This window comes from Drosophila grimshawi, unplaced genomic scaffold (assembly GCF_018153295.1).
Source record: "Drosophila grimshawi isolate 15287-2541.00 unplaced genomic scaffold, ASM1815329v1 contig_311, whole genome shotgun sequence".
Classification (NCBI taxonomy): Eukaryota; Metazoa; Arthropoda; class Insecta; order Diptera; family Drosophilidae; genus Drosophila; species Drosophila grimshawi.
This window is the reverse complement of record NW_025063098.1, coordinates 15,500,828-15,527,631: the sequence shown is the minus strand read 5'-3', so window position 1 is coordinate 15,527,631 and position 26,804 is coordinate 15,500,828. Positions and strand designations below refer to the sequence as shown.

Genomic DNA, 26,804 nt, shown 5'->3' with positions numbered 1-26,804 from the left:
ACTTTAAAAACTTTTTCTAAAATGTGCGTGTTCTAATAAATCACTATTTAGAAAGTTTTCATAGATTTTGAAGAGATTATTGCGTTATCTTTTTGGTTTTTATCAGCCAGTCTTTTTGTTACTTTTTAAGACGCATACTTTATGATTGATGTGCTGCCTCAAATCTCAGCTTAAGGCTCGCCACGTAAATGAAATGCCGTTAAGAACACATCAAGTGGACTGCACCACAGTAAGCTGGGCTTGGACACAAATTGGCAAAACTGCTGTATTTCATTTAGCTTTTGCTGCCTTTACGGTTTGTTGGCAAAAATGCATATATTTTGTGGAGGTGGTTGAGGTGTGGGGTGGGTAACAAAAAGGTATGCAAATGGGGGTAATAAATTTGAAATGTTTGCACGTTGCAGGTGACTTTTTGCCATTCTTATTTGCTCTAACAATTTGAGCGCGCCACGCCCAATTCCAACCCTTTTTACCTCCACAATTTTTTTTATTTTTTTTTTTTGTGCCCCGGCAATTTGCCGCTCAATTGAACTCTGCGCCAACAAATGCACACGAAATTGCCAGCTGCTCGGCATCCATCTGTCTGTTTGTGTGTCTGTCTGCCTGCTTTGCATAAGTTTTGACAGTTTTTAGTTGTGCGCTGCAGTGTGTGAGGCATGTTTGTAAGCTGTCGGTATGCCGTCATGGGTACTAACGAAGTCGCTCAGCGTTTCAGCTGCAAACGTGACAGACTCAAAGTTGCAACCAGCCAGACAGCCAGCCAGCCACATTTCACATGCAACTGCAACAGTGAGCTCTTCACGAAGCTGCGATTTCATTATGTTTGCTCTGGTGTACTGCAACTGCATTTCAGTTACGTGTGCGTGTATGTTCCTCTGTGTGTATGTGTGTGTGTGAGTGTGTATATGTACATATGCTCGAGTGTGTGTGTGATTGGAGTTACTGTCGACTGTGTGATTTATGTTGCCAATCAGACATTTAGCTTGTGGTCGGCCATCGTGCACAGCATTTGATTTGTTGCTCATACGCCACGTAAACAACGTTGCAAATCTGTTTTTGTATTTGCCTGTGTAAATGTGTCTGTGTGTGTGCAACATCCTGATTTTACCTAGTCTGACTTAAGAGCGCTTTCCACCTCAAATTGACTGCATTGCAATGGCATTAGCCTGAAATTTGTTGAGCTGCAGAACTTGAATTGGAATTCGTCACACAAAATGACTTTTGGTTGTCATTGGACACTCAAGTGCCACTGATTGTAGCTTCTTATGCCACTGAAGTGCCATTTTTATTAGCTTTAGTATGCTTGTGTGATAATTAAAAGCATAGAAATACTTAAAGGTTTTTAAATTATATATCACTTTAATATTTAAAAAGTTTTTATCCTCTTTAGTGCCAAACAAGCTTGCATTTTATTGGTAGATAATTAAATAAGTTTGCTGAAGTTTCAAGGAAGACTGACTATTATAGATTCTTTACATTCGTTCCTTCTTATTTTTAATTTTCCGAGTTTTGCCATCAACAAAACTACTCCAAGCACTTTTACCTTTGGCAATGTACAATCCCTTTAAGTTAGGTCAAGACTATAATTCAACATTTGACTGCTCCCCACTGACAGAGTCAGCTAAGTTATGTGAATGATATCAGGGACTGGGCAACATTTTTTTTTTTTTCTTCTCGCACATTTTCACATTTTGTGCTTGCCAAGATTTTCCTACTTTACTTGCCACATTTAACATTGAACAGCGAAAACGTATTAGATTAGCTGAATGCGCTCCATTGGGTCGCCATTATCACTGTCAGCCAATTTAAAGTCTGTTTTTGGCCAACCTTAAGCTTTAACCGAATTTATGTGTGCTAAAGAAAAAAAATATCGCCTTGCTTTAGCTTTTACGTGGAATTTTAAAATTGATGTTAAATAAGTAATGGAAATACTGAAGAAGGATATTACTATTTTCTATAAAAGATATTTTGAATATTTTGAGGCCAGAATTAATGTTACTTTAATAAGAATGGCACAATAAATTCAGTGTATTTGCAATTCGGCTATTGATAATTTCTACTTGCTTATTTTTGGCAGCTTGCAGCGTACAGCGCATTTTAATTAACTATAATACATATGTATGTATGAAAATATATTTATATATATATATACATGTATGCACATATACCCGCATATAGTCAACTGACACGAGTGGCATCTGTCACGTTTCTCGCATGGGAGCGCGTGTGATGAATACTCGGCAATTAGAGGCTGGCTCTTTGCTCGGTTGTTGGTTGGTTGGTTGGTTGGCTGTCGTTTATTTAATGTTGACAGAACGGCCAACAGGATGAAATCAGTTAGGACAACGTTGTCGTCAATTCCGGCTATTCGTAGATTACACATTCTAATAGCGATGGGCCATAAGCGAGAAAAATAGAAGAGCAAAAAAGATAGACAGAGCACAAACGGTCCTTTTGCTCGCATAAATATTTTATTTATTTGCTTTGCTGATTTTGGTAATTCCTCTGTGTGTTTTTTTTTTTTTTCCTTTCTAACTGCTACGTGCGCAAAATACTCGATTGATCGAACAGTTTTTAGTTGACAGAAACGGCAAAAGAGCTGTAAATGCCATGAAATTTGTTTAATTTTGCGCAAAATTAGCTGACATATGGAGAACATCATTGATTGAATATGCCATGCTATGTGAATAGCCGTTGATGAATGCGGGCGTTGCTTATTTAAGAGGTTGTCAAACGAAAAACATTCCTTTCGTATGAAAATACAAATCATGAATGGGATTCATTCACCAAAATTAAAAAAAGAAAACGTTGTCTGAAGAAATGATAGCAAGACAAAATTCAATCATATAATGAACTACTGTTAATAAAAGTAATTGAAATTGACAATCATATTAATTTGCCAATTTATTCGTTTACTTGCAGGTATGTACAAACTACTGAAGCGCTTAACTTCCACATCTGTGCATTTGAATGCGACTGTAAGCATTCAAAAGAGCCCACAACTCATATATTTGCCACTAACTAAAGGATTGACTTCCCAAAGTGGGTTGTTCTGGGAGGTTGTTCTTGCTAATGGGAGCAACGCCTCACGTGCCCCGTTCTGTGGCTCCTGTGCAATTCTAGATTTGAATGCTCCCAAGCGCGTGCCGCAATAGCAGCAACAGCAATAACAACAGCAGCAGTTGATAATAATGTGCAGGCAGCGCCAAGGAACAGCATCAGGACGAATTGAGAGCTAAGGGCAAATAGTTAGTGGCGCGCATCACGCAGCTGGTAAACTGTTGGGTAATTCAATTTGTGGTTAAACGCAAGTTAGTCGTTAGCAAGTAGCAACAGCTACAGCAACAACAATGAGTACCACCAGTTGGTTGCGCGCACGGTTTGAATAATCGGTGAATGGAGTTGGGCTGAAGTTGAGTGGGAAATGAGTTGTATGGGAAGAGCGTTATGTGGTAGCAGTCAAGTCGTCCTGGCAACGTGTGTAATTGTGGCAGAGAAATAAACGCAAGTTTCCAAAGAAAACTAAACCGAACTAAAAATAGAAAAGCAAGTCGATTGTGGATGTGTGTGTGTGTGCGCGTGTATATGAGGAAAACACAGCACCAAAGCTTCAAAAGCTGCAACCTCTGAACCTGCCACCGACCACCACTTAAATACAAAACTGCAGCCAGCGAAGCATTTGATCCACTTGGCAAACCAAAACCCAATCCGAATCCACGCGTGTAGTTGTCCTTGGTTATTTTATTTTTATTTCCTTTTTTTCGTTTTTGCGATTGAGTTGTTTGGTTGTTGTGTGTTTTTTTGTTGTTGTATTTTTCAACATGCATTTTATATTTATATTCCCTTTGGCTGTGCCACATGACGTATGAGTAATGGCTTTGGTCCTGGCGCTCGGTTTTTTGTTGTTATTTATTTTGCGGTTGCATTGCTTTCAACAATGCGAGTGTTCAAGTGTGTGTGGGCGAGCTGTATTGAGGATTTTAAGAGTTTTTGTTATGCCAAATTGGTTTGTTTAAATTGAATATGCGAAGTATCAATTTGGTGGCAAAAAATGTGTAAAATTGCATTATTCGAATGCACTTTAGATTGAATACATTGAAGATTTTATAGCGGATAACACTGGTTAATACAAGCTTTAAAGTAACATGTGTGCAGCTTATTGGAAGTGAAAATTTGATTTACTATAAATTGAAAATACATCACAGGGCCAGCTTAACGTAGCATTGTAACTATTATTACATATAAGCTGTACGATCTAATAAACTATTGAAATCTGAAATTCTATAAGGGCTCAACTATATTACTTGTAAATGGCTTTGACTGCTTAACTTTGTCCACTTACTTATAGCATGCCTCAAGAGCATTTTTTCATCTAGTCATAAATCTTGCTTTCATCAGTTCTTTGAGCAAAAAAAAAAAAAACTGAGCTGTAAATAAGCCAACGGCATGCGCAGTAACTCAATCTGCCGCATAATTCAAATCCGCTGCATGACAAAAGGCATCGCAAACAACAACAAACAAGCAAAACCAAAAAAAAAAAAATGAAGAAAATCAAAGTTAGTAAAGCCGAAAACCAAAGCGAACCACACCCAAAAAGCCCCAGGGCTATGTTTTCGCTGGCAAAAAACTTTTGCTCAGTTACTCCTTTGGCATAAGGCGCCTGCTATGAACGCTGCAATACTTTTAGGGGCTTTTGTGCCAAAAACAGGCAAGGCGTTACGGCCACTTTGAATTGGCGTACACCCACTCGCATTCCGAACGATGAGCAGCTACTTCATATTTATATAATAACTTTATGTTTACGTTGTAGCTTTTTGAACATTTTGCACTAAGAACAACAACGATATGCGATGAACAACAGAACTTGTGCCAGTTGTTGGCAAAACAGACCGTGGGGCAAGCACCAAGCAACAGCATCATCCGATGAGTGGTGCACACACACAGCCACACACACACACACACACACATCTTTGTTGCCTAACAAAAGACGCGCGCGTCTTAAGTTGATTTCTTAATGTTTAGCTAGCAACTGCTGCTGTTTGTCTTGTCGCAACATAATAGCAGCAACAGCAGCGGGCACACACACAAAAACACACCCACATACAAGATACATACATGAACATATATGTATATATATTTCAGTTCATTTCACATGTGTGCAAAGTCAAGTCTCAAACTTACACTCAAATGCAGAGAGGATAGACCCGCGAGCATTGGCACCAAACTTGCCCATGGCAATTTACACTGGTAACTGTTTATTTCGAAACACTTGCCAGGACATCGCGTGGCAAACGACAAAAGGCGCAGGTAGTCAAACAGTCAAATAGTCAGCCAGCCAGCCAGCCAGCCAGTCAGAGACAAATGCGATGTCGGAAGCAAAAGTAAATATTTGTTGTATATGGAGCTTGGGCTCGAACAGCGGATGCGGAAATGTGCATTATTTGATAATATTCTCTGTTTGCCTGTAAACAAACATTCTCACACTCGCTCGTTAAATGTGCTCGCTGTGAAGTAAGTATCTTGTCAAGCCTTCAATAGATATTCCAGATGGAGTTTCACTCTAACATTTGTCAGCTCAAGTTACCGCTTTCGACAAATATAAGCTTGAGTTCATTTTTAAATGCATAGTAACTGCATCTAAAAGTTATATGCTAGTTATTCTATTACAAAAGAAACTACGTCAAGCATGCATATATTTAACTACATTTTGATTTTCTCTGTCAAAAAAAGGAAGAAAATTCAGTCTAATCAAGTGGAACCTCTTAATTAACAAAGCGTGTTTGTAGTCATGTCAATTATAAATCAAAAAACTGATTCAAATATTTTCAAAACACCCTTTGAAAAAGTTTATCAGCGTCAAAGAGTTTCAATACGGTTTTCATAATTTGTAGACCCAGTTTGTTGCCCACATTTCAATCGTAAAATTATAGTTAAATACATTTTTCCACTTCTTTACAAATTGCCACAAAGCGATTTGCACAAGTTTCATCCAATTAGTCGCACCACGGAAATAATATAAGAAAAGAAAAGGCAAAGTGAAACAACAATATGCAAACTCCCTCATGAACCGCAGCGTAGTCAACAGACTTGTAAAGATTTATGCATTAAACTGAAACCGCATATAACAAATTGCCCTGCCGCTAAGCAACTAAAACTAATTAAAACCTAAACTTTTACCTTTGGGACCGCAGAAAAACAGCAAACACTATTATAGTCGAAAATGTGCGTGAACAAAATTCAGCTTCGTCTCAAATTGGCGCCCCACTCCAGGGCCAATTTTACAGACATTGTAATTGTTGGCAGGGCAATTTTGAGCGTTGAAATTTGTACAACAAACTTGTACAATAATCCGAGTCAACAACTAACCCCAAAACTAAATACAAACAAAAAGCACCAAAATACCCCCAAAAAACTGAAAGCGTCTAAAGTTTTTAATCAAACCGTTGGCAAATCAAAATCCTTCAAACTTTTCTCTCCACACATGCAACTCTGTCGCGAACTTCGCCAAATTGACTAGCGCTAGCAAAAAAAAAGCTTAACGTTCAGAAATTTATAAAAAAAAAACAAAAAAAACGCGAAGCAAACCAATTAAAATATGCTGCCGGCATACTCGACGTATGCGTAACGTTTTGCCAGCCGCAAATCGTTTTATGCTCTGTCGCCCTGGCTCTATGGCATTTAGTGGAGCGTAGTGTATTAAATTTTTTTTTTTAATTTAGACCCAAGTCGCAAAAAACCACAAAAAAAAAAACTTCCAAACTGATGCACAAGGACTGGCCAAATTTACCACTTGTCTAAAAATCCAACAAAAAAGATTTTTTTTTTTTAAATTGCAAGAGTTTGAAATATTATTTATGTTCCATGCAAATTTTTGGAAAGTGAAGTGCGCAAAAGTTTTCTCAACTCCGGATACTTCACATTTCCGTTATGCACTCGGGCATCAGTTGAGGCCGAAAAGTTTTGTGCGCTTTTGAATATTAACGCTGTTTCGGTCTTCATTTATTTTGTTTTTCTGACTGAGATGAAGTCGACTGCAGAACAGTTCGTCGCTATCAAATTTCGAAGTTCGTCAAATGCAGAAACACTCGACGAGAGTTTTTACCCCGAACTCTTTTAGAACAATAGCAGCAAAAAATAAATGAGACTTGTGCAGAACTTTGCGCAACATCTATGCAAATTTGTTGTTTTTGCTGTTGCTGTTTTTGTGTAACAGTGCTTTTGACGCATATTGACTTTAATTTCAATGGGTTGAAAAGCATCTTATTAGTAAGCTAGTCCTTAATATATAAGCTGCTTAAGGTATTGAAATAATGGCAAAACGACGTCACCAATTGAGTTATTTCATGGCAGAACAAATTGAGTAATTAATATTTTCTTTTTGGTTTCTCTAAGCTGCATGAAAGCTGCTTGGCATATTCACTAGGCCTTAAGTGAAATATTTATAGTTACTTGGAATATTTGTTTGCTGTCAGCATAATAAAGCTACAGAATTGTTTATTACAGACAGACGGCAATTTTCTCAATTAAAATAAGTGAATGGTAGATACGTAAACATTTACTGTATTTGTTTTAATATATATTCAGTTATTCCCTTTCGTTTTATAATTTTCTATACTAGAACAGATTACCCATGGAACAGTTCTTAGCACTAAAGTGTTAATTAGAATGAACGAGTTTTTCATGCTTCACAAATGTTTACAGTGTATCACCATGCCAGACTCTTACAGCTACAAAGCACTCTGTGATATTAAAGTCACTCAAAAGTAATTATATTTCCGTAATACTACCGTACATTGCAACAATGAGTATTATTAATTACATGTTCTGCAACATTGTGTGCTGTAGGGCAAACAATGCACAGATAAATTTATGTACACTTACATTGATACTATATATACATGTATATACAAACATAATTACAGGCCTATTCTTGTGATACCAATTGAAATAATTTGGGAAATTGCAAAATGCCGATAAGCCAGCTTATCAGCGAAAGCAAGTTTTATTGCATTGCGAATACGTAAATTCGCACTTAATATCAGAACAAAAGAAATGCTCACTCATCAGCGCACACACACACATCATTAATCATTATCATCATTAATTAATCACATTTGATATGGTGTCGACTTTGTCATCGGCTTACAGTAATTCATCAAAAACACGCAGTACTTTAATTACTTTTAATAACATCAGGCGCCAAGTGCTTCTTTTTTTGCCGTTCCATACTGCGTAGCACAAATTGTCTCCGAATACCCTGTAGCAAAGTTGCATAACAAGCAAACTCAGACTTAATTTGATCACATGAACTTACTTAAATAATGCACAATAGTTGTCTTAATCTCACTAGACATTTAAAGGAATTAAGTATTGAAAATTGAAAGAAATGTTAAATTTGACAACTTTTGCCAGCTTTAACAGGACATCGCATAACTTGGCCAGCTACATTAATACATATTTTTCACACTTTATGTGTATTCCCAAGGCTTATTATTATGAGGTTATGTGGGAACTGGCTGTGGCACAAAAAGTGTGTTTTTGTGTGGGTTCTGCTGGAAATTGAAGCCATGGTAGCCTGTTTCTTACTACTCTATTTTAATACACTTGCCGAAAGTATTATAATTTTGATGTAATATATATAAAGTATATATATTTATTCTTTTAAGGGACCAATCGGTCGAAAGATGAGTTCTTTGAAATACAACTTTTGTGTTTTAAAAAAAGGGTATTTAATCTTCGACGTGCCTAAAATAGCATTTCTGTCTTGTTTCTCTTATTTTCGTTTTGTGTTCTTTTTGTGTGTGTTGTGCCTTTGGTTTGGCATACGGATTTACTTATTGGATTTGGGACTTTGCGCTGATGCAGCACTGGGATTTATTTGGTATCCCTCTCAATTTCAGTTCAACAACAGCACAGTGTACATAATTAGGTGTGTGCCACTTAATATATATATACACACATATAAGTATAAGTCTATGTATGTGTATATAAGTATGTGACAAATATAATAAGTAAATGCTAATCAGGATTGTTACGACACCTGTCAATGCCTATTTATGCAAATGGCTGCTCACTCGGCCCAACAGCTGCGCTCGAGAAACGTGCGAAGAAAAAGTGCTCAGACAATGTCCTTCAACAGTTCAACATATTCAAATGCATATTGATTCTGTGGTCCATTTTAGCAAATAGCATGCGTGTGTGTGTGTGTCAGTCTGCCTGTCTATCAGTCTGTTTGCAAGTGTCGGAATCACGATAAGCATCAGCAGGCAAATACCAGCCACGTTTTCCAATCCCAAGTAGTTCACTTAGCAATAGGGACAGCAATAGCCACATCCGCAGGGCAACCATTTCCACTAAAGAGCATGTGTGTATGTGTGAATGTGAATGTGTGTCTTTTTTTTTAAAAGCAAATCCAAGCCAAAAAGCAAACAAAAGTACCAGAAAAAATTTGCATTTTTTTTGTTGTGTGTTTCGCACGAGTTTTTCACTTGGCTCGTGATTTTTTCTGGCATTCGTTGGCCTCCTAATGCTCAAGTGAATAATGCTGAAAGGGACCTTTTGGCTTTGGTTAATGACTTACAAATACATTTTATCTACGCCGCACAAGACTAGGCCAGAAATGAAAAGTGGCAAAACAGTAGTCCGAGCATTGTTCCATATATCATTATTCAGCTTTGGTATCCTGAACATTTTCAAGATTTATGTTTACCGCACAGGAAATTTGCAGACCTCAGTAGGTTTAACAGTATTTCCCTTGTCTCAGATCTACTCTTTTGAATTCAGGTAAATATAAAGCTAACAATAATGATGAGACTTATGCGATTAGCCGTTTAACAGCCAATAATGATGAGACTTATGCGATTAGCCGTTTAACAGCCGTTTGTTAAAAACAAAAATTAAAAGAATAAAATCAATACTAATAATAATAATTGCACAATTTTGAAACTGGATATCATATCACAACTATAGATAGCGCACAATAAATCTGTTTATGGCTTTAAGACATCAGCAAAGCCCAAAATAGCATTCGAATCATATTCGATTTCTGTGCTCACAAATAACATTCAGTTACCTTTCGGAATCGGGGCAATCGTCAAGTATTTAGCGAGTTGCAATGCTTTTTCCACTTGACTGGCTGCCGAGCCAACAGCTAATTGCACTTTGAAGACTGGCTCCGTTCAAGTAAAAGTGTATGCCATGCCACATTCAACGGTAACGTGTGGTACCATAAATTAAAAATTGACTGCAATTGCCTGCCTCGAAAAATGTGCACAGAAACACGCGCTGTGCGAAACGCATTGTGTGTGTTGTGCATAAAATTGCGCATGCCGTAAACAAAAGTGAGAAACAGTAAAGATGCGATACGGCAACCCAACCTATCATCTCTCTCTCTCTCTCTCTCTCTCTCTCTCTCTCTCTCTCTATCTCTCTCTCTATCTCTCTCTCTCTCTCTATCTCTATCTCTCTCTCTCTCTGCAAAACACACACAAAAAATGGTGCTCACCTTTTCTTTGGGAACTTAAAACTGAGAGCCGTGCCACTCCGCACGCAGCATACAAAACTGATTTTCAATGACATCGTCAGAATAGTTGTCAAGGCAACTTGTGTTGCATGCTTAAGGGCGCAATCCAGCGCATTGCACACCATTTGCCGTAGTTCTTCTGTATAGACACTTTTTGGTGCACCATTGTTGTTCTTATACCCTTTACCTGTGCTCCTGTTGTGGGGTGAGTTAACGTGCTTGAATATCATTTATATATTTACAGAGGTTTTTTTTTGTGCCCATAAAGTTCTTCACATTCAAAAAGCATTACTATTTCAAATTTAAATCCTAAAATACAAATGCTAAAATTAAATTTTCATTTGAAAAATTTCAATCTTTAATGATTCAAAATATATTTTTCTCATTTTACATTCATAATATTCTGAATAGCAATTAGAAAAAGTATGAGACCATGGCGATATACAGGGAATCCACGTTTGACAACCCTTCACAGACTCAACAGTTTTGTCTTGCTGTGTTATTGTTACTGTTGTCACGCAACAACACGAAGCCATTAACGCCCGCCAGCAGCACCCAAGTCAGTGGCAGGGGCCGATTGGCGCAGTAGAATGCCAGTTTCTGTTGTTTGTTGTTTGTTGTTGTCTGTTGTTGCGCCGCTGCATTTCGCATACGTGTAAATCGTAAATATCCGGCACAAAACGATCTGAAAGTTGTGTGGCTGGGGCAAGCAACACTCGCATAAACCGGGCCTCAGTGCGGCAATAACAAAAGAGTGACGCCACTTGGGTGTGCGGCACCTCTGCATACATATGGGTTGGGCCATATATATGTGGCCATATCATTGTGGGGCAAACTTTATGGCGCATACGCAATTGTGTCAACAGAAGAAATGCAAATTGTATGCGACAATTGCGAACGGTAACGGATTCACTTAAACATAAATGCTACCGCATGAAGGCGAGGCAAGGCACACACCTGTGATTCAGCAAACTGCACTTGTGAATTGGCGTTTAGAAAACCAATTATTCAGTACTTAAGCAGAGCATTTAAAAAGCACTGGAAATCTTTAGGCGTTAAGTCTTAGGCCTCCATTAATGAAGCTGTCCCTTTAAAATATGATGTGCTAAAGTTAAAAGCTCCATAACATTTCTTCAGTTTTAGACCTCCTAACTCCTAGCTCAATGTCACTCTCAGTCAATATTTGCAGTACTGAAGTTAACTGCAACGGTAATAAAACGTACTTCTCACAAATCCCATTATCAGCAGCTTGCTAAAAACCCATCAGCAGCGTCATTATATGGCATTTGCATATTTGTCATGTGCTGGTTGACCAGGTAAAAATGAGAAAATATGCAATCCAAACATGTCACATACACATTTCACATCCATCGCTTGTACTCTATAGAGAAAGCGAACTGGAATCTTTTATGTCTGGCTCCGCAGATGATGCTGTGGCTGCCTTTTCTCCACGTGTATAATTTTCACACTGCTGCAGCTTGAGTTGGCCTTCAGCGATTTTTGCTTTCCGTTTCCTCTCGCATCTTTTTACTTATCCATTTGCATCTGCTTCTCTTCTGGCTGATTTGATTGCTCTGCGCGTTGGCTGGCATTTCTTTCATATATATATATATATATTTTTTTTTTTTTTGCTGGGATTTCTTTTATTATGAAGCTGCATTTCTGCTTCATGTTCTGAGAATGCATAAATATTTATGAAGCAGCTAGCTGCCCAAAACAAAGAGGTACTTCTGATCTATTGCTGTATAGCTGGCAACAGCTTCAACATTTTCAAAATCACAACCCCAAACGTGCCCAGTGGCAAATGTAATCTGGTAAAGTGCATATGAACCAATCGACTTGGAAAAACAATTAAAACCGCTTAGGCAAGTACAAAATTCATGGGCAGGAAAATTCTTTAAAAACGCAATAAAATGCCAGTGCTAAAAATCATTTTAAATTAGATATGGCTGCGTGAGCTAAGCTGATATAAAGTAAATACTTGATTATCTAAATGTATTCAAGCAAAAGTTAATTTTAGAAGGCAATAAGTTGAATTGCAATTACCAACTTAAATAGTGCTATAAATTACAGTTTTAGCGTGAGTTTATTGCGTGCGTATCACGATAGTTTAAAAAATCCTACAAGCTCATCTCGAAACTTTAAAACAAACATACAAAAATTGTAAAGGCCCAAAATTGTCTGATTGAAATTGCAGCTCTCAAAAATATGCAATTACCTTCCATGATACTGTGGATGTGTTATAGTTGAAGATGTGTGAATGAAATATACATAGGGCAATACCCGAAAATTGTTATTTTTTTATGTTGGATGAATCATAAATATTTGCATCTATCTACAGTGCCCGTTTGTGAGAGTGTGTGTGACTCTGCATCTGTGTATGTTGGCTTGTGTTAGCCTTTATACCACACCCAAAAGTTCCACAGTTCGAATGCCAATTTGATTAGTTGCAAAGAGTTTTTTGTGGTCTGCCACGAAAACTTTTTGTGTTTGTCAAAATTTTCAATTCAACATATTAAAAATACTTTGAATGCCCGACCTGTTAACTCAGAACTATCAGAAACTGCAACATTCAATACTTATTGACTTTGGTAAAATTTCAATAAAATGATAAACTAAAATAGAATCCAATTATTTAGTTCAATATTAGTTAAGAACTTTATCATAGCTTTGGCTAAAGTTTTTCAAACACAAATTTTAAAAGAAGATAAAGCTTTAGTTAAAGTTTCAGCACTTTTTCAAATTTTTAGTTACTTTTACAGACAACAGACAACATTGCGTATGCTCTATGTGTCCACAATCTCGATTTGTTGCATACATTTGGGGCGTGAATGCTCTTTGAAATAGCAAGCAACACATGTGGCCTGGTACCGGTTGCTCTTTAATTTTACAGTATTCTCCACTTTTCCCTTTTTGGTTGGTTTGCTTTTCTGGCAGTGCTTCCGAGAATTCGGCACGAATGACAACAGTTGTCGGAAACTTGGCAAGTCTTCCTCCTATTTTTTTTTGAATGTGCACAACAAGCAGCAACAACAGTAACAAATCGACTCTTTTTCACGCACTTCATTTTGCAGCTGCTGTCTGTTACAGTTTTTGTTGAACATTTTGATAGGAGTCTTAGACCTTCCATACCCTGTACTCGTAGAATACCCATGAAAAAGGTTGTCTAACGAATACAAATATATACCAATTAAAAACTTATAGTAATCATATATTCTACAAATTTACATAAATATTAAATACAAATCAAAATCAATTAATTACAAATAAAGCATAATTTTATACCACAATAATGAATTGCTGATTACAGGCTATCTTCTCGTCTCTATTCCTACTTGTGGCTTTTTTTTAGATATATTGTTGTTTTCTTGCTGTTGGTTGGTTGGTTGCCTGTCAGCGCGCAACTTTTGGTCTGACTTTAATAAAGTCAGAAAACTTAACGCTTGCAATAACAATAACAATAAGTGAGCCATCAAAAAGTCGCTTTCACTGCTGTCTGATGTACTCCATGTATCTGGTATAGCAATCATACATTTTGACTGCACAACCCTAAAATTGCAGCTGTAGTCGCCTTATTTCATAAATTATTTCATATTTCATTTCCTTTGCGTGCTGCAGTGCCACAAAAAAAAATACAAATAAAGAAGATGTATATACACTATATAAACATTGCGAGAAATGTGTCGGGGTAGCAGTCAAATGTATGCGATCTGTCTGGTAGACCCGAAGCGTTGCAATAACATTGTCCACTTTATTGTGCCTTTTTTGCCAAAGTAAATACAATATTACCAGTGGCAACTTCAATTTCTTTCTGTCTGCTTTAACTTTAACACACTTACACAACACAGGCAGTCATGTGAAATGAGGCACAAAAAGTTATGCGGAAAGTTGGTGACTACCTAAGTATATTATTTTCACTCATATTACTAACAACCATTAATTAATAGATTACAACCAGTTCCCGGTTCGCATTTTATAGCCTCTGCTTGATCAATTTGATCATAACTTGCTTAAATTATCTTTATTACGCTTACATTATCTTTATTATTAAATAGCAATTGTTTTCTCGGCAAAATGTTTCTTTGTTGGAAATTCTATTTGCAGTAATTTCACAATGTTTCAAAGTTGTAAAACGTTATCTCCATTATCAGTAATTCTATCTAATTACGTTTACAACAAACTTGCCGTGATCGCACAGGGAATGTACAAAATTACAAGTTACATACGATGGGATCGTGGACCTAATATTATTATATACGTATATTTTTAGTAATACAAATTAATTTTTATTTTTTTCGCACGTTGTGACAATTTCGGGCCAATTTGAAATGCATCAAATATTATTTGGGTGTTATTTTCTTTCCTGTTGCGCAGAAAAACCAATTATCTGGTGATTTAAAGCAAACACCGCCAACCTTTCTCTCTTCGTAGGCATCCTTGACGTAGTCGGGCACGTCATCTGGTCGCCCGGTTGGTAGAAAGTACCAAATATCATATGTGGGATTGTAGCCCAGCTTAACCACTTCGTTCGAAGTTGTACTAAAAATGTATTTTGACACTCGTAATTCAATTCACACTTTATTTTCTTAATTTGCCACTCACTCTTGCTTAGCATTGACTGTTGTCAACAGAACCAGCAGGCTAATTGCGATAATTATACGTTTCATGACAACTGTTGGCTGTTGGCTGTTAGCTGCTACTTGTTACCTGTATGCCTCACGTATTCCAACTGCCAATTTATGGAGCTGCTCTCTGATATATATATGCTCGCCTAGAGCCCGCAGCGTAAATAATAAGCGTTCAAAATGTGTTCAACTTTTGTGTTTTGATTCGCACAGCTTGCTTGCTGTCTTACATTTTCCGGCATAAATTAGCGAAAATTCTTTTATTTGGGATATCGGAAATGCAATACCCTTATTACTGAATACTTATAATGATTTAAATTTAAGTGAAAAATTTGACAAATAATTCGATGTATTTTTAAGTGAATTTGCAGTTTCTTCCAAGTTTATCATACAACTGACCAAAGTAATTAAAATTTTAATTGCAAATTGCTATTTATATCTGCCGCAACAACAATCTTGTAATTGCTGGGTTAATTACACTTTACCCTAAGCACTTGTCTTTTTTGTGGCTTATGAAGCTGTGGTTTTTGCCAAGCCCTTGTCCAATAATTATTTAAATATATATAGCCCATGATTTCCAAATATGTCAGTCAGCTTTTAAAAATAACTATTAAAAACTACAATTTGCCTTCACAGTTAAATTATAAAGCTTATCATCATTTGATAGAGACTTTGTGTATCAGCTGACGGGTTTTTAACTTGATTATTAGTTTGTATTCATAATTATAATTCAGATTTGCTGCTTTTAATTTTGAATATTGTTGAACAGCTATTTGAGTGCTTTTCATAATAAACATGATTAGCACGGATATTCTATATTATTTGTTTTTCAATAGCAATTTGTAGATTTTGTTAGCGCACGTCCGAAATGTGGCAATATGTATGTGGTTGACAATCACATTGTAGAAAACAAATAATAAATAGATATAATGTGCAAATTTATTGAATACTTACTTAAAACCTATATATTATATATTCACGTGAATCTAGTTGTTATTTTATTTGAACTGTTTGTTGTTTTTGATTTCAGGCCCATGCAGGGCCGTTCCGCCAATATCATCAGTTGTGTCGATAAAAGCTACACAAAAAAACATTTAGCAATAGTTAGTCAGATAAATTCCCCTTTAGGCTTCCCAGATGCGGGTGCATTTATTTATGTAATGGTATTTTACTTCAATGCGTCGCAGACCCCACTTCGTATATGTAATTTGTCAAGTAGCATTTCTGATGCGAGTCTGTGAGCAAAACACAACTGTGGACAAAGAGGAAAAAAGTTATTGGTTAAACACTTGCCATAAACACATTATGAACTAACACAGAAAGGCGCCATATAGTTGTGTAAATAAATAAACACAAAACGAGGCAAGTCAAACAAAGAGCACGTGCGTACGAGTGTGACTGTGTGAGTGTGACAGAGTGTGCAAGAGTGTGCCAGAGTGTGTGTGTGCGAGAGTGTGTGTATAACAATTGTTTGCACACCAACAAGAACATCAACAAAAGACGTCTATGGACAATATAATATGGCTGTTTTCAACTTTTTTCTTTTGTGTGCTATAAATAACACTGTACAAAATATGCATTTTAATTTAATAACTATATTTATCTAAAACTCTATTTATAATAATGAAATTCTGTTTAAACCAAGCCTTGAAATGATAATAAAATAACTTTAATGCTAAAGCGATTCAAAATTCTGATTGAAAAGATTTTAAGCTTATTTTATTTTATCAAATTTTATTATTTTATTAAATACAATAAAATACTTAAAAGTTGGAGTAACAGCTACAAGAAATGTGCGACTGAAACGAATTAGAATTATTACTTTCCTTATTTATTATTTATTTGCCTTATTTTCTTGAAGTAATAATTGTAAATCGTATTGGACTTTAATTAATCTTACTGTGTACACTTACGTGTTTATATAATACCACAAATACATATATATATATATATATATTTATATTTTAACATATTGTAACTTTCTTTAAGCTGTCATTTGTCATGATTTGCAGCGGCCTTGCATGCAATGGCATAATAAGCCAAGCGAGCACATTGACACAGAAGCTTGCCCCTCTCGGCCTTCCTTTGTCTGTAGAGTAGCTGCAGTAAACACTCATACGGCTCGTTGCACGGACTGGCTGCACGACTAGCCCCATTGTGTTGTGGCATTTTGTTGCACATGTAAAGCAGCAGTAACAAGAATAGTTGCAAACTGAATATTGAGAGTTCTGGTATGTAACTAAAATTGCTGCAGAATTTCGAGTGTGTGTGTGTCTTGGGTTAAAGACTCCTGTCTCTGTTTCTGGACATAGTAAATATGCATAGTGTTTCACAGTTTAATTAAATTATAATTTGAGTACTTTGCACACTTGATGCTGACCACATTGTGCAGCCAGAGAAACTGTAGTTCACAGATTCCGCACGCAACTTTGCATAGTATAAAAGCTCAATTAAGTCAACCCTAACAGGACAGTTATTTATACCCCTTTGTCGGTGAAGATAATGGAAAAACATTTTTGGCATTTGTTTCGAGTGTTCCAGCATTCTGTCAGGCCACAAAGCACAACAGCAACAAACACATGGCGTATACGTAACGCGTTAAGCGACTTTGTTCCCTCAAACACTAAGAAAACAAATCCTTAGGGGACCAACAACACCGTTGCGCTGCTGCCCAAAAGATTAGCTAGCATTTGATTAAAGTGCGAACATTTACAACAACAAAAACCAGCCAAGGACAATGGCTGGCCCATGAAATCAAATCAAATCGGCCAAGAAAAAAAGAAGCAAAACAGAAAGATAAATACACCAAAGCAAACAAAGGCAAAGCTAAAAAGCAGGCGCGTCGCCAAGGCGCGTCGCCAAGCCACAGCCTAGCAGCATTTTTTTCTTCCTTCATTTCAATCAGCATTTTTCAAGGCACCAAAAAAGAAACATAAAAAAAACATCAAGGAAATGACATTGTTAAAAAACATTTGACCATTTTTCCTGGCCATGTCACACTAAATTGAATTGTATCCAAGGAAACAAGACGACAAAAAGTCAAATTTAAAGCACCAAATTGTTTGCCTATTTTAAAGGATTATGCTTACGTAGCAGTTGTAGCAACTGAAAAAAATGTTGAATTTATAGCCTACTGGATTATTTTGACAGGATTTTTGGAAATCAAAAGCTGACTTAATACGTAACCGTATTCTCATTTAGACATTTTGAAAAACCTTATCTCAATTGATAATATCAATTTATATGTTAGTAAGGGGTATGCTTAGTCGAATACACTGTATTCTGGCTTTATAAAAGAATACCCTTGTCATTGTGTGCTATGACAGTTGACGGTAAACAAATACCTTTTTAAACTAAGTGACTCAGCCAAATCCTGTAGATTACCTTACTATGATTTACTTCTCAAGTAACAAAACCAAAAAGAAAGTCATTTTAACAACTTTTAGTTGCCCAAGGACGAAAGCGAAAACGAAATCACATTTTATTCAAATTTACGCGCCGAGTTGAGTGCAATAAAGGAAAATATGAAAACTTGAAGAAATAATAACCAACATAAAATGTCAAAAAAGTTGTCGACATTTTTGCGCGGAATTAAAATTCTTTAAAAACAAACGCAATGTCGCCGCCTGTGAGGTGACTTTAAGTTGTGGTTGGTCTTCTATACATATACACATATAGTACAGAATACTTTACACATTTTTATGGTCCTGACAGCAAAAACCAACAGGCAACAGCTCGGCACAGCGGTCGACAATTATGTCACACACACCCCACATCCCCCATCCCCCAAAAGCAGGCCGCCACAACAATTTCTTACACCAGTTTACGAGCATGGAAATGAATTTTGTGCTGTTAAAAAGGGCAATTAAAATGCTTTGGAGAGCACTTAAAAAAACACATTACAAAAAAAAAAATATAGATGCATAAGAATGCCGCAGAAACTACGTAAAGTCCTTGAGCGATGCAACATTTACTTAAATGTAATTTTGCAACCATGTAGAGAAAAAAAACTGTAGATGTGAAAGATGAAGATAAAAATGCTGGATCCATTGATTTGGTTTATCATCATGTTTCAAGCCATTTCACTTCATTTACTGCGATGTCAACTCACTGCAAAATCGAAACAATGCCAAATGACAATGCAATAAATGATAAATACATATAAAGCTCAAAAGTTCGGGAGATTGGGTGTCTAGGGTCCAGTTATCCAGTTGAGCTCGCCTCGTGTTTCCTAGCGTGACACGACGACGTGCATTTTTGTTGATATTTAAATATCGGATAAAGAACAATCAAATAGACGACTTAAGCAAAATATCTCCTTTTTTGTGTCGCCGAAAGCCTAAAGATTACCTATCTAACGTCGATAATATATAATAATTTAGTTGCTATTCAGATAATCTGATGTGTTTTTCAGTGCTGGGATTTTGTTAGAAATAAATATTTGTATAAGAAATGGTCTGAATATTTATATTCAGTTGTGTACCTCGGGTATTCTCTCCAAAATATTATTTCTCATAGTATCTTCATAAAAATTGAGCACGTGTCCATCTCTAATGGTGCGATTAAAGCACAAAGTCTTTTGGCTCATCATCAGCATTTGGTATCATTTATTGTATGTATTTGTTGTTTGTGGGATGCTGCTGCTGCTGCTGTTGCTGCTGTTGCTGCTGTTATCGCATGTTAACACTTCATAGGAAATGTGGCATGGTCCTTGCAATGACCTTTATATAACTGCGTGAGCTCAGTTTTGGCCCATTTACACCCCGAGATCTCTGGGGCCAATACGCTTAGTTAGCCTCCTTCTCTCTTGGGCCAAGCTCATCAACCGCTTTGCGTGCAAAATGTCAAAATATATTTTAGTTGAATTTATGGTCAGTGACCAAAAGCAAACGGACAGCGGAGGACTATCCAAAGCTATTCAGCTCTTATGGCCAAGGGATTTATCTACGTAGGTGTGTGCGTGTGTGTTGGTTGAGTATGGGTGGATGTTGCACGTTGTCTCTTTGCTTATTTTTGGGATTTACACGACGCTTATCACAAGCACACACACACACACACATCCACTTACTCGGAGACTAGTCGTGAATTTCAGCCAATGTCTAAACTAAAAATATTATGCTACATTTCGTTAGGACTCACTATCACACTAACACACACCCTCATTGTAACACACACATGGTCCTTGGCGGCGAGCTTGCCTAGAATGTTTAACAGCCACTTCAAATAGATTAGCTTTCAACGTTGTGCTTTAAAAAATAATAAATTGCTATCCCATAATTCGTTGTTGTTCTTTTATGTTTTCTCTTTTATTTGCTTTGTTACTATTTCAGTTTCAGTTTCTTCTGCTGCAAATAATATAATATCCATTGAAAGCATAAACAACTGTCAATGATTTAATGCCCCAAATCACAATCCACAGGACCCCAAGTTCCTTTTGATGAATGATATGACAAACACCCCACACATACACATACACAGCCATAATAAAATGAATACATCAATCGGTAGTGCTTAATATGCCCAAAATTGATGGTTTGCACATGACACAAAAGATTGACAACCAACATAACTTAATTTTCTTGATTGTTTTTCATTTATATAATTTTCTAATTCTTTAACCATTACCCTGTCTAACAGTAATATTAAAAGCAAACTAAAATCTACTTGTGTTTAAAACATTTATTTATTGAATTTTTTAAATATTTAATTCATCTGTTTGATGCTGGTGGTTGGCCATAATAAGCACAAGATTCATTCATATTATTCATATGAATATTTAATAAACTTCGTGTAACTCCGTCTAACTGTGGCCAAAGCTTATGAATAACTAAGCATATCTACTTAAGAGCAACAGTAATAATACAAATTTCCACGAATCTCACGATTATTTTCAGCAAAATGGCCAAAAGCATGCTATAAAATATTTATATACCTCCAGCTAATGGCGTGACTTTGGGGCAAGCGTCAAAAAAAGAAAACAATTCACATTTGCCGCGTAATAATCGCGTTGGCATGTTAAAATCACATAAGCGACCTTTTTATGCACAAAATTTATACAGTTTTCAATGTAAATTACAGAGCTCAATCCCCGTCCCATCTCCGTCTCCCGTTTCCGTCCACTTCTTGACCCATACGTAGCTCGATTCGTTTGTGTGTTTTTCTGCATTTTCATGTATTTGTTTAAATGATAATAAAATGCAGCACTGTAATGTAATTTATCACTCTGACAATGCGTGTGTGCATGTGTGTGTGTGTGTGTGTGTGTGTCTGTAGGTGTATCTGTATCTGTGTGGGAGTTTCCATATAGCCAGTGTTATATAAATTTAATATTTCCATTTTCATGCCAGCCAAACGGAGCATTGAGTTTTATGCGATTGTTCGAAATGCCCAAAACTTATTGTTCACCTGCCAGATTGTGTGTGTATATGTGCGAGGGCGTATGTGTGAGTGAGTGTGTGGGCATGGCATTTGTATAGTCCTGTCGTCCCTTTTGGCTGGCCATTTTGTGCGCTGTATTGTATATGGAATTTGTGTGCTTTCAAGTTGTCCATTGAATTGTTGGCCACTAAAATGGCATAGAACAGCATCAAATCGGCTGCTCTTAACTTGACTGATGGTAGCTTCAAATACTACAAACACATATGTGCCTTAGACCAACAATTGTCTGTACTTCAGTTCGTATACGTAATCGCATTGACATTGAAGTGCACAAAGGTGCACATCTCTTGTTATTGAGATTTGAATATTTTAAAGTTTTTCTCACTTCTCATAACCATAAAGACGAATATCAAAATCATATTTCGTACAATTTCTTTAATATCCTCTCATGTGCTTATATAGAATTGTTGTCTTTATCGAATATGTATTCAAGATATTTTCACAGTGTTGATGCCCAAGGTGCATTCACACATTTTAAGCTGCAACTTTGGCATAGGCTATTGACTTGCAAACTTGGCTAATTGCCATAACAAACAATTCGAATTGCTTAAAGAGCGTAAAGAGTCGGACCGTCAGGCACGTCTTTGTAGTGCTTTGGGCAGGTTGTTTTCGCTTGTTGCTGTGCGATTTTGTTATTTGCATTTGGAACGCGTCGAGCCTTAACGTTTCTGATCAGCTTGTTGGCAGCTGGCACTGCTGTGTCATTCCGCCAACGTATGTAAGCGGAAAATCCAAAGTCAACTTTTTGTTACCCTCTTGTCTGTGGCAACTCTCTTCACAGCTTGCGGCGAGTTTGCCCTGCCTTGAGCCGACTTCTTTGAAGCCCTATACTTTTAACGGCTGTGCCACGAAATGCCAACTGGGATGTGGCTGCCAAACTGACTATGTGTACGGCATTCCTTGAATTGTGTTTCCTTCTAGAAATGTAACGAAAATTTGAGGCGTTTGAAATATGATCAAATTCGATAAAGCCATTTAAGTATTAGGCGTGACTCTTTTGAAACTATAAATATTTTGAATATTTTGGTAGTTACTTGTGTTTTCAATCGTACTTTTTTTGCAATGTATGCCGGTCAGGTACAATTAATTTGCTGCTCATTCTATGCATTTGGCATTGGTCGAAGGCGTAGAATAAAGTCAATGTCGAAATTGGCGAAGTGAAGCTAAAAATTCGTGAGTTTCTAAAAAAAAAAACAAATAAGTTAAGTTTGTTTTTGTGTTGTTTTTTAACAGTGTTTTTAACAGTTTCTCCTCATGACATATTTGGACAAGTGACTGCGTGTTACAACAAATAATACACATTACATTTCTTGTCGTGAATACGTAATAAACCAAATTGTGAATGCGTCTACAATTTTGTAGATTCTTCAATTTACATTTGCGTACAATTTTATGGCTCTGGTAGTACGTATTTCTACAGTTTCCATTTACGGTTCTATTTCGCAACATTTTTTATGGCCGCTCACCATGATATCTGAGAAATGAAATTCTCTTCTTTTCAGCACAAAAAGTTTTATTGTTTACTTTCGGAGTGCTTGAAATTTACGAGTCTCGTAGAACATGTGTATGTTGCGCATACTAGCACAGTTTTAAGACGATATATATATATAGACATGTATATATATATGATTGTGTTCCTGCTTCGTAAAGCGTACAATCTTAAATCTTAAATCTCTGCCGCACACACTCGTAAATATTAATTTACTTTCCCGAAACTTGCTGCTCTTTTGTCTCTTATTTTATTTGTCTTTTGTTTCTTGGCAGCTTTTTGTGATTTTATGTACATAGATAACAAAATTATGACCGTCACAATCGTAAACCAAGTGGAGTATCTCATTTTCCACCTGTTTTCCATAACTTAACTGATTTGATGGCTATAATAGCTTTCGTTTACTTGGATTGCTTGCAAATTTGACACTTAAATTAATTGGCAATGTGAAAATTTGGAGAGATTACAAGACTGAGGTTGATGTTTTGATAGTAGGCAAAACTTATAACTTGGAGAATAACAATAATTTAGCACAAAAACAATAAATTAATTTGGTTCTTATATGGGAGGCGAAGTATATATGATATTCCGAATACTTACAGATATATGCGCTCTTCATCCAACAAATCTGATTTGTCTCCTGAATATAGAAATATAAAAATAGATAAATATGTAATTTGAAGAAGGTTATAAAATTTATGCAAGAGTTCCGAGAAATCTCTTAAAATATTAGGCGTGAAACAAAGAGAAGCAATTATTTAAATTCACTTAAATTATTAATGATTATTTTGCATTTGCTTGAATTACTAATAAAACGGACAACATAATATTTGACATTAATTGAGATAATGGTAATTTTCACACTTCAGCAAAAAAGTATTGCATACTGATTAAATGAAAATAGGTTTTTAATAGAATAAAGCTCTTTTAAATCATAAATAAACGTGATGCCTTAATTTAAATAAATAATTGTACTATGCAATCGATTAAGCTATAATTATATAAGCTGATTAAAGTCACAATATATAACAAGCATTTTTTTTTTGCGTAAGAATAGAATTTTACTGGGAAAGGAAATCAAAATTGTAAACAAAATCATCAATGCAAAAAATTATAAAACATAATTTTTTTATTATTTATAATTACCTCCTGCAAACTCAAGCATTAGCAAGTTAACGATAGTCCCATCTCTAACCTAGCCACTTGTTATTGCGTGCATTTATTGTTGTGGCCTAAACAGTAAAGAACATTGCAAAAGCTTTCACACATTTAATAAGTCCACAAAATGCCATTGTTGGTATCTGTATGTGTGTGTGTGTCTGTGAATGTTAGTGTGCATGGGAATTTTTGGTCGCGTGAACATCCAGCAAATTTGCGCACTAAATGATTACTACTATATTAATATTACGGACCGCTGCGACCATTACCAACCATGTGGCTTGGCTCGGCTCGGCTCCGACATTTTGGTGGATTTTTTGGATGTTGATTGTTCGTGGTTTTGCTCAGTGGCTATATTCTACGTTATTTTTTTTATGTCTGCCTATAAAAAGCAATTAAATTGCCAGCAAAGTGCTGCCTCTAACGAAAACACACACACACACACACAGTGAGTGAGAGGCATGCACATGCGTAAATGTTATTATTTTTACTATATATAATGTTGTTGCTGTTGACGCCACTTTAGTTGCGTAGCGCGGAAATAAAATTATATTGCTCATTTGTGTTAGATTTCGTTCATTTACGATCAAATTACATTTAATATGTTGTATATAAATTGTATTCATATATATTCATATCCTGCATCATGAAGTTGTTGAAGAGTATGTCCTAATGCATCTGTTTGTCAGAGACAGCAAGGGCTTTAAATTGTTTCCTTAGGATACCCTCAATTATTTGAATTTTTATGTACATGCTTGGGGCACACTTGATAAATGCATTGGCATAAAGTGCCACTGTTGCCAGGCGAAAATCGTAGACATTTAAAATCCTAAACCACTCCACAGTCACTAATAAATTGTAGCCTGAATGCGGCAGGGTCAGGACCTTGGGAGTTGTATACGAACAAAGCACAGAACAGTTGCACAGAAACCAAAAATCCCAAAGGGCTTCAGTTTGCAAAGTTGTAGCATTTTTCTAGCAGTTGTCTACCAGATAATCGAATTCTCTAGTTGTTGCTGTCATTGTTGTTGTTGTTCTTTTTGTTTCCCAAATAAATTCAAAAGTTTTGCACCTGCCCAGACGGTAAACCTTTGCCACATGCAGCTGCAAACGTAAAGCTCTTGTTTATTTCTACCCGTTTCGACGCCTTCTTCTCTCTGACAAAGTTAACACGCATTCATGCGCCTATAACGAGCTGCGTGCGGAACTTTAAGATAAGGCCTATAGCCACATACCCACACACACACACACACACACACACACACACACACACAGAGAGCACACAAAACCCCATAATACTTCTTTATTTTCTTGGGAAATCAGCCAGCACCACCCAGTCGAACCAGCAACCAAAACCAACTGCCAATTGTTTAATGAGCTGCTCAGTTGCCTCAATCGTTGCTATTGCTGTTATTGTTGTTGTTGTTGTTGTTGTTGTTGTTGGTGCTTGTTAGTTGTTCCGGCTTTCGTTTTGGCTTGTTGTGTGTGCTGTTCTCGCACGGCTTTTGGCCATAAGAAGCGGAAATGGTTAGATAAGAGAGGGAATTTCACAAAAAGTTGCTCATTTTAATCGAGAAACTTTTCTTCAGTTTTTGATGACGCAAATGCATCGCCTCTGAGTCTTGTCTTATTTTATCTTTGGCGGCCATTTGCTTTGTAGCAATGACAAAAACAATGATAGCAAAACAACAACAGCTTCAACAAAATCAAGTAGCATTTACTCATTTGCTAAACTTGTTTCCACTTCACACTTGTTGTTTTTAATTGGTTTTCTTATTTTAGTTCTTCAATTCAGAAGTAATGAATTTGTACAACACACAAAATAGATAGCTTCAAACTAGTTTCTGAGAGTAAAAGCTTAATATTTGCCATTTTCATCGAAGTAATGGAATTATTGTTAAAAGTGATTAAAATATTGTACTTTATAGAAATATATGTTTATGAAAGCTATATTGATCAGAAGGAGAATAGTTTAATCCTTATTCCGTTGAAACTACTTGTAAATAAGAAGTTGAGGATTTGTTGTAAAATTTAATATATATACTTGATTTTGAGATATTGATAAAATATTCTAAGAAGCTATAAATGTGGAAAAAAAAGTATGTAAATTGACCCAAATGAACATCATAAGCAATTCGACTATTAAGGGGCAAATTCCTTAAATGAGATATATTTCTTAATAATGGGAAATAAAGGAACTTAACACATGTTTCCAATTTACAATGCCAATTGGATTCATAGAAGAAGCCATCAGAGATCCTCTATTAATTTAAAATGCGCCGCTCAAAAGTATGCAATGGAAATTTGATTGCCAATTGCTTTTAATGCTGTGTTGAAATATCGGCAATTGTAAACTTAATATCTGTTGACTGAGTGCAATAAATAAAAATGTGCACCATTTCACACAGCAAATAATAATAAAACAAACATCAAAAGTGATAGAGTTACTTACCGGGCTGGCAGGACATTCGAGCAATGTTCAGCGCTGACACGCCTGAAGATATCACAGGCAGAAGAGCAGCTCATTGCACCAGAAAATATACATTTAATCCCGCTGTTCATTTAATTAATG

General features: G+C 36.3%; 2 protein-coding genes and 1 long non-coding RNA gene across 3 annotated transcripts in view; 2 read left to right on the top strand and 1 right to left on the bottom strand.

Moving 5' to 3' along the window:
* Positions 1-26,804, top strand: part of LOC6568000 (heparan-sulfate 6-O-sulfotransferase 2) — a 91,422-nt gene that overhangs the window by 56,173 nt on the left and 8,445 nt on the right. The window lies entirely within an intron of this gene.
* Positions 14,383-15,251, bottom strand: LOC116805779. The gene is made up of 2 exons (XM_032740094.1): positions 15,125-15,251; positions 14,383-15,061 (listed from the first exon to the last, which is right to left on the bottom strand). The coding sequence occupies exons 1-2, from the start codon at positions 15,187-15,189 to the stop codon at positions 14,863-14,865; spliced, it is 264 nt and encodes an 87-aa protein (XP_032595985.1). The 5' UTR covers positions 15,190-15,251; the 3' UTR covers positions 14,383-14,862.
* LOC116805780 lies at positions 22,083-22,614 on the top strand. Its single transcript, XR_004365388.2, has 2 exons — positions 22,083-22,299; positions 22,367-22,614. It is a non-coding gene; the product is annotated as an uncharacterized LOC116805780 (long non-coding RNA).